General features: G+C 46.8%; 2 protein-coding genes across 2 annotated transcripts in view; one reads left to right on the top strand and one right to left on the bottom strand.

The window, feature by feature from the left end:
- The window catches only part of cdi (serine/threonine kinase), a 43,227-nt gene extending 40,610 nt beyond the window's left edge, over positions 1 to 2,617 (bottom strand). The window contains exon 1 of the mRNA XM_089555222.1: positions 2,268 to 2,617. The gene's annotated coding sequence lies outside the window, so the exon portion shown is untranslated. The remainder of the gene's footprint in view (positions 1 to 2,267) is intronic.
- Positions 2,618 to 3,169: 552 nt separating this feature from the next.
- Positions 3,170 to 6,514, top strand: Snm1 (DNA cross-link repair protein snm1). Its single transcript, XM_089555207.1, has one exon. The coding sequence runs from the start codon at positions 3,484 to 3,486 to the stop codon at positions 4,720 to 4,722; it is 1,239 nt and encodes a 412-aa protein (XP_089411333.1). The 5' UTR covers positions 3,170 to 3,483; the 3' UTR covers positions 4,723 to 6,514.
- The last annotated feature ends 12,229 nt before the right edge of the window (positions 6,515 to 18,743 follow it).

Genomic DNA, 18,743 nt, shown 5'->3' with positions numbered 1-18,743 from the left:
TTTTTCGTTTACAACAATCGTCAATAGCATATCTATTTTATGTGTCCTTGCCATGAAAAATATTTGCAATGAGTTGCCTGTACACCTGTTCATCCCTTCGGCTACTTGCTGCAGAGAAATTATTACACAAATTCACACCCTTGCTTTTTCACTCTAGTTACACCCTTCTTAAACTGCTTCGCTCTGCTTGTCTCTGGTTTGTGAATGACCTTTGACGAGCTGTCCGTATATGCACGTCCTGTCTGTGCTACTTTCTCTATGTCACATTTTAGCAAATTCCTGGTGGCTTTACAAGTTATATTATCGTTTTTTTCGTGCCTCACGTGACCAAATGGTCGACTGCGTTTCACAGCCATCATCACGTCAACTGTGCATCTCAGAGCCACCATTTGGTTGATGAAACCGAAATTGCATCGAGGGGAAATACAATTATGAATTATTTAGCGGTCAAAGACGAATGTCGCAATGTGACCTATATACATATGAGTCCAATGCATCATTTGAAAGAAAACATGCAAGCAAAAATTTGGTGCCCACAGTCTTTTAAAGCTGGCCTGCATCCACCATATTTACACAACAAAGACAACTTTCACTGAACGCAAAGGCTCTAGAAAAGGTAAAAGAGAACGAAAAATGCATTTCGCCACCATCGGCTGCTTTCGCAAGCACACTGCAATGATATGAAGACACTTTCTGTGCAAGGACCCCCCAAGCAAGGCTGCACTGACATTCACTAAGAAACGGTGATCACGGAGTCCTCCCATCTTGACATCACGAGTATGAAACGAGTGTCAGGAACAATTCTCAGCAAAAATGCACTTTTTGCTGCCAAACATCAGCACAGCCTCTGCTCGTGAGCTGTCAGCTCAAGAAAAGATGAAAACACACGGGAAGAATCTTATGACATGTTGTCAGCCTATTCTCAAGCTGATGCCACGCAAGCTATGCACCACCCGGCACTGATTCAATCGACAGGGAGAGCCCCACAACTGATTTTTACAAAGGCCGAAAATTGGATGTTGTCGTCCCCGGTGTATCTCGACTGCACCCACATCATCATCATCATCATCGCAGGAATTTGTTTATGGTTTATGATGTTTAACGTCCGAAAGCGACTCAGGCTATGAGAGACGCCGTAGTGGAGGGCTCCGGAAATTTCGACCACCAGGGGTTCTTTAACGTGCACTGACATCGCACAGTACACGGGATTTGTTTAACTGAACCGGCAGCCGCACGACACGACCTCAAGCACGAAGGACCGACTTTCTGAGTGGTGAAACGTGGTGCGGCACGCATGCAACTTTTTTATTATTATTTGTGTTTCCGGCTGGGGCACTGGCGTGTTTCGCGCCCGCCCGCTACAAAGGCTGCAGCCACAGATCATCAACGCAGACGGCACTTCTGGGGTGCTCCACAGGTCCCAGCAGGAACGGTGTCCGCTAACAGCGACTTGTTTCGGGCGCACTCCCCTGTACTACACGTGAACACGCCACTAAAAATGCAAGTAACGGTTCAAGGTTGAAGCAGGCAACCGCCGTTCGGCGGTGGACGGCCGCGCAGCTTCGGACACCGCGGTGGCGTTTTGAAACGCATCACTTCGGAGCGAGTGCTCAGCGTGACGCGCGATCGTGCGAGCTGCGCTGGAGTGACCGACGGAGGCCGAGTGCGCGTGACAGAAACCCGTTTCTTTTTCACGCGCAACGGTCGCACGAGCGTCCATGCGCGCTGCAGCACCGTCGTCGAAAGAGAACGCTCCGACTGCACGCCGCGACGATATGCATCTAGAAGACAACGCCACTAGGGCGTTTGGCGGCCTCGAAATAACCAAGAGCAAGAAGGAAGAAAAAAAATCACGGAGGCGAGGGGGAATGTGCAATTCTTAAGCCGACCGGCCGGCTAGTGCACGTCAGTCGGTTTCGCTAAAAACTGGGTCGGGCCTTCGAGCGCTTCTGGTGGCTACTACTACGCCGTAGTGCTCCAGGCTACGACGACACGCGGTCAAGTCTGTAACGCAGACCCAAACAGCTGTGCGCCGTCGGTCGGCGGGTAGTCGCCGTTTTGATGGTGATTTGCTTTGCCTTTCTAGAACGAGAGGCACGACTCCTTGGACGCGGTTCAAAACGTAACTGGATATCCCCCGGTCGGGCTCAAACGAGGCGCCAGTAGGCCTAGCACGCCCAGCCAAGGGGAAAAAATGCACGAAACGACTTAACTGCGGACTGAGCGGACTCGCGGACACTCCACTCGACCAGCGGCCCTTTCCTCACCTTGTCGGAGATGGTGTGGCGTCGGCACTCGATGTCGACGCGCTGTAGTTACGCGACGTCGGAGGACCCCGCTGGTCCATCGCGACGGAGCGACTTCACCAAGCAGCGTTGCTTTTCACAGGTTGTCTTGCGGTGTCGCAGCTGAACGGAAGCAGCACGGCCGAGGGCACACAAATGCGAGGCGGTTGTTGGTGCTCTTGTTTCGTTTTCTCTCCGTTTCCGTAGCTCACCGGGGCTCCATCAGCGAACAGCACCTTTCCGAAACTCGGCTCACGGGCCAGCCGACCGCACTTGCCGTTGTTGTTGACTGTTGGTGCTGTCGGCGCTGTCGGCCACAACGTTCCTCAACTCAGGCACCAGGGAGCGCAACATTAGCGCTGTCAGCAGTCATCATCATTGTCAGCCACTGATGGTCTCTCAAACCATGTTACAGTGTACTATTCTAGTACACTGTAACCATGTCTCAAACTCTACGGTTACAGCATACATGCTCAGGAGTAGAGTATTCCAGAACACATGCTCAGAAGCGCACAGATACAGTGAACTAGAAATAGCACAGGAGCATGAGGAGGGAGCGTGACGTAATGTGGCCAGCCTTCGCAAGCGCCAAGCGGCCATGCGCTCATGATGGCTCACGAAGCCGCTTCCTCCCCTGCTTATCGCTCTCGCAGTATTCTAGACATGGCGAAGTGCAGCTGTGCAACATATGGCAACATGTATATATGCAACATGTGGCTTTCAATAAACATAGTTGGAGTCAGCGCCCGTCCTGTCTGTCTTTCTGTGTGGTTTGTGTGAAATTTAGCGCTGTTTTTACTTTCCTGAACACAATGTCACACAGCAAAAGGTACTGTTACAGCGCACTAGAAGAGCACTGTAGTACTGTTAAGTGCAGCTGTGCAGCAGCAACGCGATCAACCCTGCCACAGGCTGACTTCCGGGTCGAGACCGCTTACTTCCGGCCAGCCCTCTGTGGGCTGGTTCTGACGTGTTGGGCGCCGTCTTCGACTGGATGGATGGTAGCGATAAAAACCAAAGAACCTGCTCTGTCTGATGCACCGCTGCCTGCAGGTTTCAGGTCTTTGTTCTCTTTCTTTCTTTTTTGTGTGCGCGCGCGGGAAAGTGGATTACGTCGTCCCTTGCCCAGGGTCACCAGTGAGCACGTCTTCGTGTGATGGCAGCGGTGCAACCTCTCTTTGACGAGTAGGCAGCTGACATGAGTACCTTTCGCGGCACGTTGGTGGAGTACGAGCGAGTGTCCGTCGATCGCTTTGACGGTGGCAACGTGAACTCAACCGCCTTCTTCCTCTCCCACTGCCACCGGGACCACATGCAGGGCCTCAGTGGCAAGGCCTTCAGGAATCTGCTACGGAGCAGGCGCGACGTGAAGCTCTACGCGTCCCAGGTGTCCTGTCGACTTCTGGCCAACGAACCGAAGTACGCCTGGCTGCGCCGGCACCTGTCGGCGCTGCCGCTCAATGCGCCCCGGACGCTGGCCGTGCCTACGGACGGCCAGTGCGCCAACGGCTACGACCTCGTCGTCACGGCCATTTCGGCCGACCACTGCGCCGGCTCTGTGATGTTCCTTTTCGAAGGCCGACGCGGAAATGTCCTCTACACCGGCGACTTCAGATTCGACGTTGGCCACGCGCAGACCCTGGCGCCGCTTCACTACGACGACGGCAGCGTGAAGCCCGTCAGGGCAGCGTACGTGGACACGACGCTTTGCCACCGGGACGCGGCGTACGTTCCGACCCGAGGAGAGAGCGAGGCGGCCCTGGTGGCCTTCTTCGAGCCGAAGTTCCGGGCCGGCGTCCGCCTGCGGCTCGCCCTGCCCGGCGCGCAGCTGGGCTACGAGACGCTGTTGGAGTCGCTGAGCCTAGCCTTTGGCGTCAAGGTCCACGTTACAAAAAGGCAGCTGTCGCGCTACGCGGGCATCGCCGATGTGCTGGACGCTCTGACGACGGAAGACCGGGGGACACCGATCCACGCGGACTGCTACTGCGACCTGGGAGAGAATTGCGTGACGGTCAAGCCGTCGGCCATGTGGTTCGCACACCGCGTCGCGCCGAGTCTTTTGATGGAGAGAGTCAACGATGACTTCTATCGGCTGTGTTACTCGACGCACGCGTCCTTGGCAGAAGTGCGCGATCTGGTGCGTTACCTGAAGCCGCAGGCGGTGCGTGCCAACGTTCGCATTCGTGGTTTGGACGTTTCGGCCCTTCTCGGTGGCACACATGAAGAAGCCAAGGACCCCGTGTGGAGCTTTTGGAGCTCGGAAGACGAGGACGATGACGGGGTGCATAGTGAGGCGGCTTACGAAGTCGAAAGCCTGGTAGATGCGAAAGTCGTCCTGTCTTCAGGTACAAAGGCGACGTCACCGAACAGTCTGCTGCAGTCTGCGTTGCGACCACTGCCGTACCAGGTGTCAAAGCTACTCGACGACTTACTTTGATGATGGTGCCTGCACTCGTCTGCTCTGAGCGTAGATAAGTGCATTGATGACTGTGATTTCTAGTGTTCGCTGTGCTGCATGAAATGACAAACAGCAGAGGGGCAGAAACTGAAGCAAGCATGTGGTAGTAATATGTACTGGAAGGAAAGTAAGTTTATTGATAGTGCAGCGACGTGGCATGTTGGTTCTGTCGGGCACAATATGCTGTCCCTAGTATTAACCCCCAGATGGACAATTTTTTTTTATTTCAGGCAATGGTAATATGGTGTGCAAAAAGCACCATAAAGAAATTTTTTTCAACGGAACAGTCTTTATTCGGTGCATTTCTCTTCCTTGAAAACACATGTAATGCATGACTATGAATTAGCGCCAAGTACGAGATGAGAATGAGAGGGACAGCACGAGTGCCACTAAGAATTGCTTTATTGCAAGCGGAGCATTTACATGGAAGCGTTTCAACCACACACACACACAAACGCACAGGTGAAGACTTACAACAGCATTGAAACAGCCATGGAAGCCAGTTTTCTAGATAAGATCTCCCTCATTTCTTTGTGTAACAAACGATGTATATCAATGGATTAAAAATTATCTTGAAGGGCGCAAACAACGAGTCATGGTCAACGGTTGTTTTTAAGATATGGCAACAGACACTTCGGGAGTTCCGCAGGGGTCGGTGTTAGGGCCATTGCTGTTTTTAATTTATGTCAATGACATAGTAGAAAATGTTATTGCCAGGTGTGGTTGTACACCGATGACTGTGTTTTGTATCATTCAATTAAAGCGCCATGTGACATAGATCATCTTCAACAAAACCTAGACCGCATTCAACAATGGTGCGAAAAATGGAGCATGTCTTTGAATGGGGCTAAATGCTACTGTCTTTCCTTTACGCGCAGGTGCACTCCAATTGACTCAGAGTATGTTTTAAATGAGCAGCTTTTATCTAAAGTGTCGGATTATATCTTGGTGTTTACTTTTCGGCCGACCTTACGTGGAGAAAACAGGTTGATTACATAGCAACAAAGGCGTCGAGAATGTTAAATTTTTTAAAAAGGAATTTTAGGGATGCTCCTCAGAAGGTTAAGGAGCTTTTATATTTTACCAACATCAGATCAATCATGGAGTATGCCTGTGCTGTGTGGGAGCCTCAAGCCGGAACCCACTGGGCTATTCTGGAGCGAGTTCAGAATCGTGCAGCATGGTTTGTTACTAACAGCTATAGTTTTCATGTTCGTAGTAGCAGCATTAAACAGGGTTTGGAGTGGAACTCTCTTAAGGAGCGCCCACTACACATTAAACTAGAATTTCTCTACCGCATTTGTTTTAATGAAACTGCCATAAACCCTAAAACATATTTGCTGCCACCCTATTTTACATCGAAACGGTGCGATCATGAATGGAAAATGCGCGGGACGCAATGTCGTACTGATGCCTTCAAGCACTCTTTCTTTCCGCATACCATCAATAAGTGGAATAAGCTGCCTCATGGTGTTGTTCAATGTCGGCCTGAGAATGCTTTTCGTGCACTGTTGTCGAGCCTGAGGCGTGCGTGAATGCTCACTTATACTTTATCGCCTTTTCTGTTTTGCATTGATACTCCCAGTAAACCTGACATGTGCACACACAGTTGATGCCGCTACTTCCTTTGTATTTTGTTCTTCATTGCCATGTATCACTGAATGGGTGGCCCATGTTGTTTGTTTGGCATGTATATAGTATGTATCCCCCCTTGCTGCCACGGCGCTGCAGGAAATTCAGATAAATAAATAAATAAATATTTAAGAAGGTGTGCTAGCCCAACTTCATGCTCTGGCATGTATTGCACAGTTACAACAAAAAACAAATTAGAATGAATTTGCAAAGGAAGGAAGGAATGAATATTCAAATTCTGCTGCTCTAGTTTGTCACAGGCCTGTGCATGTGCAAAGCCGGAAACTGCACACAGGGCTTTCTGACACCATTTCCACCAGGTGCACGTTTCCTTCTGGACACGCTTCCCATTACCGTCCCTCTTCAGACAGCATCTACTGATGCACTGTCGGGAAGGTCATCGCTATCATAGTAAGGCGGAAGCCTTTAATGCCTCATCATTGTAAACAGGAGTTGTCGACAGAAATGTCACGGTTTTCAATTGGTCGAAATGGTCGCGACGTCACAGTGTGTGAATTTCAAACGAGGTTAATTGTACTTTGGCTACTAACCATGGAACCAATGAAAGGGATGGTGTAGTGATGCTCCAAGTAAGGGGACTGAGTTTAGTTAATTAGTTAATTAACCAATTAGCCCAATTAACCTTTCTAGTCAGGTCAGATAAATAAATAAAACCGAGTAGGAAACTGGTCGAGCTCGGGAATCGAACCCCGGTCTCTGGAGTGCGAGACGTGCATGCTAGCCACTCCGCCATGCCAGCTCGATGGCTTGGAATGAACTAAGGTGCGTCTAGTGAGCATGGTGTCTTCGTTCACTCCCGTCTTTCTCCCGTCCCTTACAGCCAGGTTCAAGTGTCTACTGAGATATGCGAGACACATTTCCTTTCCTCAAAAACCAATTTACCGACGAGCAAGATGTAGAGCTGATTGGGCGATGGCGTTCTGTGGACTCCCTGGCAGCGTTGCGAGGCGAGGCATTGTCGCGTTCCACTCTCAGAGGCGAAGCTTAACATCTTAACAACTCATCAGTGGCACAAGCAGCACCACCGCGCTTAAGGCTTCCGACTCACCGCACTTTAGGTCAACGAAGTGCCCCCCTGAATTTTTCTTGACTCGAAGAAGAACGAAAAATATATTCTTTATCGCTGTCATTGCAGTTTGGCATCACCTCGCATACTCTGCCATATTCTTGTGCGCAGTGAAAAAAAGTTTCAAAGTTGAGGTAAAAAACAGCAGCCTTTCAGCTCTCGTGCTGCCATCCTTTGGAAGAACTATAAAAAATGGCACTAGGCAAGCCGTACTCACCTTAGGGATAGTGAACAAAATTCTGCCTCGGAGATTTCTGGTCCAAGCTGTTGCACTGAGAGTGACCAAAACTATACTTTTGATACTGAAATGAGCAGAAAGTAGTTATTTTAATGGCCATTGCTTTGACCGCAGCCTGTGGAATCTCTCGCAGTACGGGGTGTGATGTCAGCCTTACCCGTTGCAGGCTATTGCCATCATGGACCGCACGAAAGTGAACATGTCTGGTGTGCTTTTGCTTCATTGTACAGTTAAAAATTTTGTTCAGCCTTCTGGTGTCCACGCTTCAAGATTCTCTTCCTGCATCTCATGGTTGTGCGACTGCATGCCTGAATCGGTTGGAATTAATTTGAAATCCTCATCGTACGCAGCCACGGTGAACCAAAAAAAGCAGCATTTCGAAGGGACTGTACCGGTAGTGCCGTTATTAATGTGATTAACTGGAACTAATTGCAACGATGTTTCAGGTGCACCTCAGTTTTGATTACAGTTTCACTTTGTTCCAGCTGGAACAATGAAGCTGCTTTGCAAGAGAAGGTGTGGCATCACATATTAGCCAACAGCCATGATTCTTTGTTTGAGACTGCGGTCAACAGATTTCTGGTTGAGACTGGATGATCTTAGTTCAACCCCTGGTGGTCGAAATTTCCGGAGCCCTTCACTACGGCGTCTCTCATAACCTGAGTTGCTTTGTGACGTTAAACGCCAATAAACTAAACCAAATTATATTTCACCTGAACTAGCTTATCAGCTACTGCCTTCATAACCATAGAAAAAAAGTAGGTTTAAGGCTCCTTCAAGTAAGTGCTGCAGTAATGCAAGACCCACTTCATTTTCATTGAAAGGTATGGCATCTTGATCAAGCAGAGATACAATAGGGATTAGAAACTGCCATGTGGGACATAGGTCATATGATTACTTGGGCATCACAAAGCTGAACTTTTCTTATTGAATAGAAGTAGAAGTAATTTGCTTATTATTACGATGTCAGGTTGAAAGCTCTTGACATTAGTTGTTATCAAAGCCGCTGAGGCAAGAAAGCTATGTAAAGCACATATTGTACCCCATTAGAGGTGAAGCATCTATAGTAAAATATATGATCACATGAACCTGTGCTCTCTGAAAAAATGATGCAGACAGCACAATCAGTGCCAACAGCCTCTGTAGAAGAATTTAAATGCCCAGTTTACAGTAGAAATCAATCATAAATCAGCATGTTCAGAACAATGCTTGCAAAGCTTCAAATCAAGTCATTTATTGAGCAGAACATATAAAGAGTAATGCACTCGTTCTGTCCATATGTTTCTGAAAAGGCGTGAATGCCTGACTATGTACCAGACCTCTTTCCTGTTCATCTTCCATTCAAACAATAATCAATTAAAGAATACCAAGAGCCTGACAATTGTAGATGCATACGGGCGAACTATATAATCACTCCTACAGGAAGCAAAAGCTACTAGAAACAATTATCCCAGGCACAAAGAATACACATTAATTCTTCTTTTTGAAACGTTACAGTCATACTGATCCTAGTGTACCGATAATGAGAATGTGATTTTGCAAGAAGTGTGCTGTCAAGTAGAATTGCTTTTCATGACATAGATTCTATTGTGCCGTGTCTCATCTTAGTTATGTTCTTTCCCAAGATGCCATCTGGGAAAGGCTCTTTCATTTAATGTGCATATACACATGCATACACTTACACATATCTTTTTTCACTGCCAGAAGACTGTGCGTGGTAATGCTCCAAAACTTTGAATATTAATACTGCAATCACAGCTGCTCCGTCAGGCTGTGCACAGATGGCCCAGTAAAGAGCTCATGGTGTGATCCATAAAAGATGTCAGGTGCATGAATGCCAGTGCGCTGCCTTCCTGTACCTAGCTAAATTTTGTGGTTCCGCAACTTTCGATGGAAAGGAGATTTTGGTAAAAAGTTTGATTTCTAGAAGTGCTGATGACTAACTGTTTGTAAAAAAGACAATGAAAAGACCTAGAAACAGGAAAATGCGAGCACTTGATGACATAATAAGGAAGTAATTACTCATTGACATCCACCCGAGCGCAGCCAAACGGATACAAAGGAAAGCTATACAGCTTTCTCAGAAACTTCGTAGTTAAAGAAAAATTCGTCCTGGTCCGGGGTTCGAAGCCGGGACCACCGCTACACCGGAGCAGTCGCTCTACCCACTGAGCTAACCGGGACGGCAAGCTTATGGTAGGGCGAGAGCGAATTGATCAATAACTCGAAGTGGGAACAGCGTTGGTCAAATGTTTAGGGGAATCCCCCAAGGTGGAGTAGATTTGTAATAAGGAAGTAATTACTCATTGACATAAAGCAGCTATTAAAAACACATTTCAAACATTCTTCAAGTTATATTGGTCACATGGCAAACGTGAAGGAGTTGGAACAAATATTGTAATACCTTATCTAAGTGTATTATATTTGAGTTTTTATATTGTTTTCTTTCATGGATACTGGAGCCAAGGATTTCACATTAAAGAGAAAGCACGGAATCTTCCGTAATGTGACACAAACATACCATAATTAGCTACTACTATAGTATCAGAGAATATGCTTGCTAGGATATTTGATTCAATTTGCATATTCTGTTGGTTTACAGCTGCGGGAGAGAGAACCACAGTTAAGTAAAAATACCACTCTATCTATTAGCCTTTGAAATATTCCTGAAAAAGATCATTTTTTTGTGCGTTAACTGAAGTTCCATTGTCAGAAAACCATTTAATCATATAATTTATGTTTTCCTGCAACTAATGCATTGCTGTCTCAAAGTGTGCTTGATCTGTGAGCAAAACTGTGCTGTCCATGCACTGGAAGACCAAGCAGCTGAAGTTATCGGGCTGAAGCCGTTAGTGATTAAATTTTTTGAATACTATATGGAAGATAAAACAGAATCCCGCAGTTTACCAGCCTCTATATATTGGCAGTTTATCACCAGGTTTGGTTTGGTTATTTAATTTAATAATGACCAACCATACAAAAAATTCTCAAGGATAGCAAAAAGGGAGCTCAAAAGCCAAGTAGGTAGGTACACTTTGCCCGATAAAATCCCATGGTTCATTACATCAAAGATTTTCTCAACACTGAGAAAGAAAGCACAGTTACACTTTGTCAAATGATGAATACAGCTCAGCTGCAAATTTGTCAAGAATTAATACAATGCCTCTTCCTGTAATATAGTCTGATTGATGATTCAAAAAAAAAAAAGAATGTTAAAAAATTTTTGTCATGCATTCAAACAGGAATTTTTCTAGTATATGTTTCCTGGATCAAAACATTCCTACAGATGAAGTGTTCATAGACTTTGAAAAAGCACTTGACAAAATCCCACATTTAAACTGTCAGTCTTAAATCTTCATCCTTTGGTTGTCTATTGGATTCATGCTTTCTTAATGGATCGCTGCTAATTTGTTCATGTGAATTCTCATTTGTCGTTGCTTTCCCATTTTATCTGGCATTCCCCAAGGTACCGTTCTAGGCCCGCTTCTATTTCTCATATGTATAAATGATTTACCGTCCAACATCAGTTCCAACGTTCATCTATTTGTTGAGTCATTACCGCCCAATAGCTAACCTGGCCGACATCACCAGCATTCAAAGATCTAGTTCGTGTCCAAGAGTGGTGTAACACCTGGCTACAGTTTAAGAATATATTTAGGTGTTGACACTGCGCCCAACTGCATGACCAGATCTTGTATGCTCTTTTATGCACTTCTCTTGAACGTGGACAGATGGCGCCACACGATGGGGGCTTGTCTTGTTGCTGAGCTGCAGCGGCTGTAAATCAGCCAGAATCAGTGGTGTTGCGTGATCATTCGGTGCTGTGGCCGCAGCATGTAAGTGCGCTTTTTAAAGTTTGTTTGTTTAATGGGGTTTAACGCCCTGAAGCGACATAGGCTATGAGGGAGGCCGTAGTGGGCAGTGAGGGAGGCTTTGGAAATTCGACCACTAACGTGCACTAACATTGCCCAGTACACGAACCTCTAGAATTTGTCGTCCATCGAAATTCGACCCCCGCGGCAAGGCACAGGAGGATTGAAACTGCTGTCGTCACTGAATAATTTTTGGCGCCTTCGTGTTTTACTTGCTGCGATTGCATGGATGGGTGGAACAGCAGCGAGGATTCTGCCCTGCGATGCTTCCGAGATCGTTATTGAAATGCGTTTACTGCAGCATTTTTTTTAATCATCTGCATGAACGCCTAGAGCATAGTTATCTATACCGACTTTTAAACTCTTAAATATAAAAGGTCGGCTGCAATACGCATGCTCCCATGTTCAGCTGAAAGAGCCTACGCGTACATTCAGACATTGCTTAAGCAGTGTAATGCGCCAACGCTGTGGGATGATGCCTGCCGTGTTGACTGGGGTTTTTCAATGTGCAGAGAAACCTCAAGGGAATTTCCACATTTCACTTGCATGAGAGATATTGCCTCCACAGCCAGGAATAGAACACGCGCTCTTGTGCTTTGTGCTGCGTTGTGGAATACCTGTGCCACTATGTGAACAACCACAGGGACCAAAAGGAAACCAAGCATGCATTTGCGATGTTTTAATGGCTAGTGCAGTGCACTTTTAGCTACGTGAAAATGATTAGTGGAAGCTCTCCTGGCATTCCTCCTGTAAAGCTCATCTTTTAAGCTGACACCGACGATGCTGAGCTGTTGTCTTCCCCAAGGAAAGACTGGCATGCATGCACAGAGGTAAAATACTTACGCGACTCTAAACTGGGATTGACGGATGTCAGTTGAGAATAATTGCAGTTGGCATGTTAAAGCGACTTGTTGACCTCAATAACGATGGGCCATGAAATTCTCTATTGAGCGTTCTACGCTCCGGCAAATTATGCAGCTGCATATTTGCTATGTTACCGGCGTATATTACCATCTTTTTGGCACCAAAATGTACACTGGGTGGAAACTGACCACCGAAATTAATTGCTCCGCTGCCAAGGCATGTACAGGGAATGCTGAGCACCCAGAATGTTAAGTACCGGGACCAGTGCACAAAGGGCTAACCTTGGCACCACGAATACCGATGAAGACGGAGCTTGCACTCCATGTGCCATGGTTCATGTTTCCTGGTGGAAGAAGGGCATGTCCCTTGATCAGCTGACATGCATGATGTACTCCAGCCACCTGTGCGCAGGTTCTTGTGAGGACTCCATGTTGGATTCCCGAGGGCAATGTGGCAGCGGCGGGTGCAGACCACTTGCTTGCCTGCTTGGCGGACGTGGCGGCAGACTGTCATTTTCTTGGAGGCCTTCTTGAACTTGCCTGTTTTGTCAGATATTTGGGACACCCGGGAAAAATACTGGGCACAGCATTTGCCAACAGCACCAGTTTCTTGGGTGCATTTAAAAGTGCCTTGCCATTGGACTTGGCGTATTACAATTTTAGATCATATGCTCAGAGAAGTGCTTTGCACAGACGTTGTCACTTGGTTGCAATATCCTGTCTGCTCTGGGGATTGCCTGGAGCTAAAGCTCTAGGCGAGCAGACTCCAATGCAGCTTTAAAAAGGGGCAACGCAGCGAGCTATGGAAAGAAAAATGATAGGTGTAATGTTAAGAGATCGGAAGAGGGCAGAGTGGGTGAGGGAACAAACGCGCGTTAATGACATCCTAGTTGAAATCAAGAGGAAGAAGTGGGCTTGGGCAGGGCATGTAATGCGAAGGAAAGATAACCGCTGGTCCTTAAGGGTAACGGAGTGGATTCCAAGAGAAGGGAAGTGTAGCAGGGGGCAGTAGAAAGTTAGGCGGGCGGATGAGATTAAGAAGTTTGCGGGAATGTGGTGGCCGCAACTGGCGAAGGACAGGGTTAACTGGGGAGACATGGGAGAGGCCTTTCCCCTGCAGTGGGCGTAGTCAGGCTGATGATGATCATGACTTGGTCTGGACAACTCTGGTAGCCCGACCAGCAGTTTTGTACGAAGCATAACCACGTCTAGTCAGCTTCTGGACATGGCTGGGCCCCTCGGTTGGGCCACAGCAACAACCAACACATCACAGCCACTAGGTACATAGGCCGTGCCACCACGTGCATTTGCACAACAATCACTGCAGCTGGTCCCAAACTGCGACTGCCTGCCACAACGTGGAAGCCGAGGACCTAACATCCACATGTTGTGATGCACTCTGGTAGCGATAACACTGACAAACACAGCCTAAAATGGCACCGAAAGCCATGCAAACCCCTGAACCGCGTCTGCCGCTCCGGAAGCGAATGGCCACCACTCCGCAGCGCCCCCACACCACTGTGGTCGGCGCATGTACTAGAGGGCGAACGCAATCTGTGCGCGCTCTCCGCGGCGGTGGGCAGTCAGTGTCAACACCTAAAATATTCTTACACCGTGCACCTAGCTAATTAAATTCTGCTAATACCTCCCTTCTTCCTTTCCACCATTGGCGCAGCTGCCAGAATGATAATTATGCAATTAACAATATCCCCATTAAGTCCTTCAAATATCTTGGCATTCACTTAAGTAAAGATTTAACCTGCCTGGTCAAATCGTGTTCACCACGTCACTAATTCAGCTATGTATACTCCATTTCATACATAGCAGGCAACGCTGCCAAAGCTAGCACGACTGTTCGCGCAGGCTAAGTCCGCGCACAAAAAGTAGTTCATCATAAAATCAAAGCGAACACAAGCATATTTCGTTGTGACAAATCTTGCGTGCCGCGACTGGCACCTCCTGGACTTCTTTTACCTTGTGCCACATTTTCGTAATGCGACTTGTCGAGACTTCGAAAAGAAAAAGTACACGTGGCGGTATGATACGCGGTTGGTAGGGTGAATCACTTTTACTAAATCCTCGCCCAAAAAGTAGTTCCCACTTCGTGAAAATTATGGCCAGAGAGCCCGCACACTGGGCGCCTGACAGCTTTGACCGTGATTTTCAGTGCTACCACATCGTTTTATACCGCTCTTTATTTTCGTCCAAACAGTGACCGGAGTTTCGAAAAGAATGAATGATACCTGGCGGAGTAATATGGCTTCCCGGACGCACTACTTCAGCAACCTCCGCAGCGTTGCCTGCTATGTATGAAATGGAGTATAGTCGGGGGTTCGACGGCATACCGTCTGGTCAGGAATCATGGCTTGATGAGATTCACTGGTCACTGACCATTGTGAACAAGATTGTGAACAAGGGAGCCGTAGCGCTCCCGAAACGTCATTTGCGTTTCACCGTGGTCAGTGACCAGTGAATCTCATCAAACTAATTCAGCTAATCAATTCCTATGGTACTTGTGCTGTAAACTTACCTTAGCCCCCCTTTCCATAAAACTGAGTGCTTACTCAACATTTATATTGTCATTTATATTGTCAAAACTAAAGTTTGCATGCCGTATGATGATCCTCGCTTTGCTAACCTAATTGGAACGTTCAACTCTGTCCAGAACCTTACTGCCAAATTCGTTTATTCCATTATTTGTATCACACTAGTGTTTCTGCACTAAAGATTCAGCTTCATCTTTGTACACTGGCCTGTTGTTGCAAAACTGCAGTCTTTCCTTTTATCAGGACCTTTAATCACGAAGCTTCACTTATCACACGCGCTCGCCAGATTTCTCTTAAAAGTCACCCTAAAGCTATATACCCTGTGAAAACCTGCAACAAAACATATTACCCGTCTTTTTTCCTCAAAACAGCCAGAGACTGGAATGACCTTTCATCCAAAGTGGCTGGCTGCCATCACGAACTTCAGTCGCTTTAAAAGCGCCATCGAACACCATCTGAATTCATGTTAACACCTGCTTGTTTGCCCATCCCTCACATAATATCCCTTGTGGGTCTGTGAGGAATGAATAAATAGATTAATTGAATTGCTGGGTTTACAGCACTTCTGCTTAAGGCAAACTTGTTTGACTTTTTGGGGAAAAACTCGGCGCACTCATAAGACAAGGACGAAGAAAGACAAGATTAGCTGAATCAGTTGAGGTCAGCGCTGCACCGTCTTGTCTTTTTTCATCCTTGTCTCTGGAGTGCGCCGAGTTTTTCCCCAAGATGAACTACCAACCACGGTGTTAGAAGTACTTTAGGTGATACGACGGCGCCCCTCCGCCGTGCAACCGCCGCGGAGAACATTCGGACGAACTTGCGAGAATGCCGAGAGAGGGCGCCACTGTGTGTCGGGCCGGTCGGGTCTACCGTGTCCCAGCGCCGCACTGTTCTAGCATTATGCACCAACAAAAAGAGCAGACGCTACACCGAAGAATCGCTTTTGCTCTGTCCTCTTGCATATACGCAGTCCATCAGGGTACTCTTTCCTAAGAGACAACAACATCTTACCACTTCCTTGCATATCAACTATAAGGAAGTACTTATCTATTGCGCGTGTTAATTGTGGCTTTGACATCCGTTTCCTCTCTGCCTTCAAAAGAAAGCTGGCAACAAAGGATAGTTTTAAGCGGCATGGAATTCTGATATTTTATGAGATCCATGTCCGCAAGGAAATGAAAGTTAATCCGAGAACAATGACCTACATTGGTCATGCGGACTTCGCAGACGAGGTACAAGCACCCAACCAATTGGCAGACCATGGACTAGTCTTCGCGTTCCGTTCTTTTGGTGAAAATTATTTCCGACCTATTGCAGTCTTTGCAAGCCGTGGACCAACGAAAGGGAGAATACTGGCACAACCTATAATGAAGGCTATCCTTCTACTTGAAGATACTGGTGCACTTGTCGATGGAATTGTGTGTGATGGTGCTGCAACCAACCGGTCAATGTGGAAGCATTTCGGTGTAACAGGAGTTCTAGAAGGCGCTAGAAATAGCTTTTTGAACCCTGCATGTGACGACCGTGATGATTTTGTTTTTTCGGACGCACCACATCTCATCAAATGTGCCGCCGCGGTGGCTCAGTGGTTATGGTGCTCGGTTGCTGACCCAAAAGACGCGGGTTCGATCCCGGCCGCGGCGGCTGGAATTTCTTTGGAGGAGAAATTCTAGAGGCCCGTGTACTGTGCGATGTCAGTGCACGTTAAAGAACCCCAGGTGGTCGAAATTTCCGGAGCCCTCCACTACGGCGTCTCTCATAGCCTTAGTCGCTTTGGGACGTCAAACCCCATAAACCAAACCAACCATCATCAAATGTGTACGCAATCGCCTGTTGCAGTACAAAATGTTTAGCATGAATGGGAGCCGAGTGTTTTGGTCGCATTATAATAAGCTCTTTGTGGCGGACATGAAAGCTGAAGGCCGACTCAGGGTATGTCCAAAACTGTCGTTTTCTCATTTGAATCCAACTAATACAGAAAAGATGAGGGTAAAGCTGGCTACTCAGCTTTTTAGTATGAGCGTTGCAAACGGCCTGCAGTTTTATTCCAAGAGAGGATTAGAGGGACTCCGAAATGTAGAAAGCACAGTGAGTTCACAGTCAGAATTAATAATTTGTTTGATGCACTAAATCGCAGACATCCAAACGAAGGGCTGAGGTTAGGTGGCGAGGACTTTAAAGTGCTGGATTCTTCTTTACAGTGGCTGAATAAGTGGGAGAAGGATGTCAAGGCTGGAAAAATTGATCGCCATAACTTTTTATCAGACTCAACTGCTGAACGGTTGCGAGTGACCATACTTTCCACAATGCAGCTTTCTAAACACCTTTTGGAAAAATGCGACTTCAAGCATGTCCTGACAGCAAAATTTAATCAAGATGTTCTCTAAAAATTTTTTGGCGTCATCCGTCATGCAGGTGGCCAAAATGAACACCCCTGTCTGCCAACTTTTCTGCAGCTTTACAACATGCTGTCTATTTACAGTCTTATGAAACCGCCTAAGTACGGGAACTGCCAGTTGGAGGCTAAAGAGTAACCGCGTCTGCTGAGTCTTTCGGATCTGACAGCTGCATTTTTAGAAGATGCGCCCAGTCAGTCTCGATTAGAAGAGCTTAAGGCAAAACTTGATGGCTATGTGGAGAACGAAATTGAATGCGAGGCTGTGTTTTAAAATGTCTCCATGACGACCAGTGTGACAGATTGCATTGTTTACTATGTGAGAGGCTTTCTGTCCAGGAAGCTACAGAAAAACACGGGCTGTTCACAGTGTATACTCGGGCTAGTAGCAACAGATAATGTGGCAAGGAAGCCTGAAGCAGCTCTCGTAATGTGCAAAACTCGTGGAGGGCTTAAACATCCTCACTCTGCGCTCTTCTACTTTGTGAAGCAGACAGAAGAAATATTTCAGAAGCACGCTGATGGCAAAGAAGTGTATGACATCACCATTGACTACGCGCTAGAAAACTTCTGTTTCTCTTTTCCGTGTCCAGAACATAAAAGAGATATAATGGCACAAGGGTTGCACTACTACGTCGGATTGCGAATGCGCCAGTACTGCAAACAGCTCAAGAAAAATGAGCCCAACAAAAGGGAATACCTTCGCAAACTCTCAAAGCTGGCATAAGTGGCATGCTGCCTTTTTATTGAACAACGTAATGGGTTGTCATGAGATGATACTGTGTATAGGACTATGGCTAAAGATGTACAGAACTACGTTTAGAGTTCAGAGTTTTCATGTGTGTTGTCTTTTTCTGCCGTTGCTGTAGATATTTCGTTTAAATTTAATTCACTGCCGTCTTTGTTACTTGTCAAGAACTGCTAGCATCGCTGATGATTACTTTACTGTTCACTGGAATTCGTCAAAATAAATCTTGTGTATCGCAAACTCTGCCGCTTGCCTCATTTCCTCTGTGTTGCGGAATCGCATCTGCAGCTTGTTTGCAGTTTACACAACTACCAGCTTCAAGCATTAAAAATATAGATATATGTTATCCACCCTCATGAAACTGAATTGGAGGCATTGGGCAAGTGAAAAATAAAGATTAAAATGGTAAAAACTGAACATATCAAATCACAATGCGCCGCACCAACAGCACCACACTGTGGCGACCGCAGTTCGGCACATCGCGATCAACGCCGATTTCGCGTTTAAAACCGCCTATATTCACTTGCAATGCAAACAAAAGCGTTCAGCGATGACAACAGTGCCGTGCAACGTTAATACTGTCCGCTTAAGGAGCGTAAATCAACGCCGCAGCGCCAGA

Source organism: Amblyomma mixtum, chromosome 1 (assembly GCF_055824585.1).
Source record: "Amblyomma mixtum isolate Tamu chromosome 1, ASM5582458v1, whole genome shotgun sequence".
In the NCBI taxonomy this organism is placed as follows: domain Eukaryota; kingdom Metazoa; phylum Arthropoda; class Arachnida; order Ixodida; family Ixodidae; genus Amblyomma; species Amblyomma mixtum.
The sequence above is the reverse complement of the archived record's forward strand: the minus strand, read 5'-3'. Positions and strand labels throughout refer to the sequence as shown.

What these genes read in the sequence shown, in the direction of transcription:
- Snm1 (XM_089555207.1), top strand. Translation starts at nt 3,484, where the DNA reads ATGAGTACCTTTCGCGGCACGTTGGTGGAGTACGAGCGAGTGTCCGTC.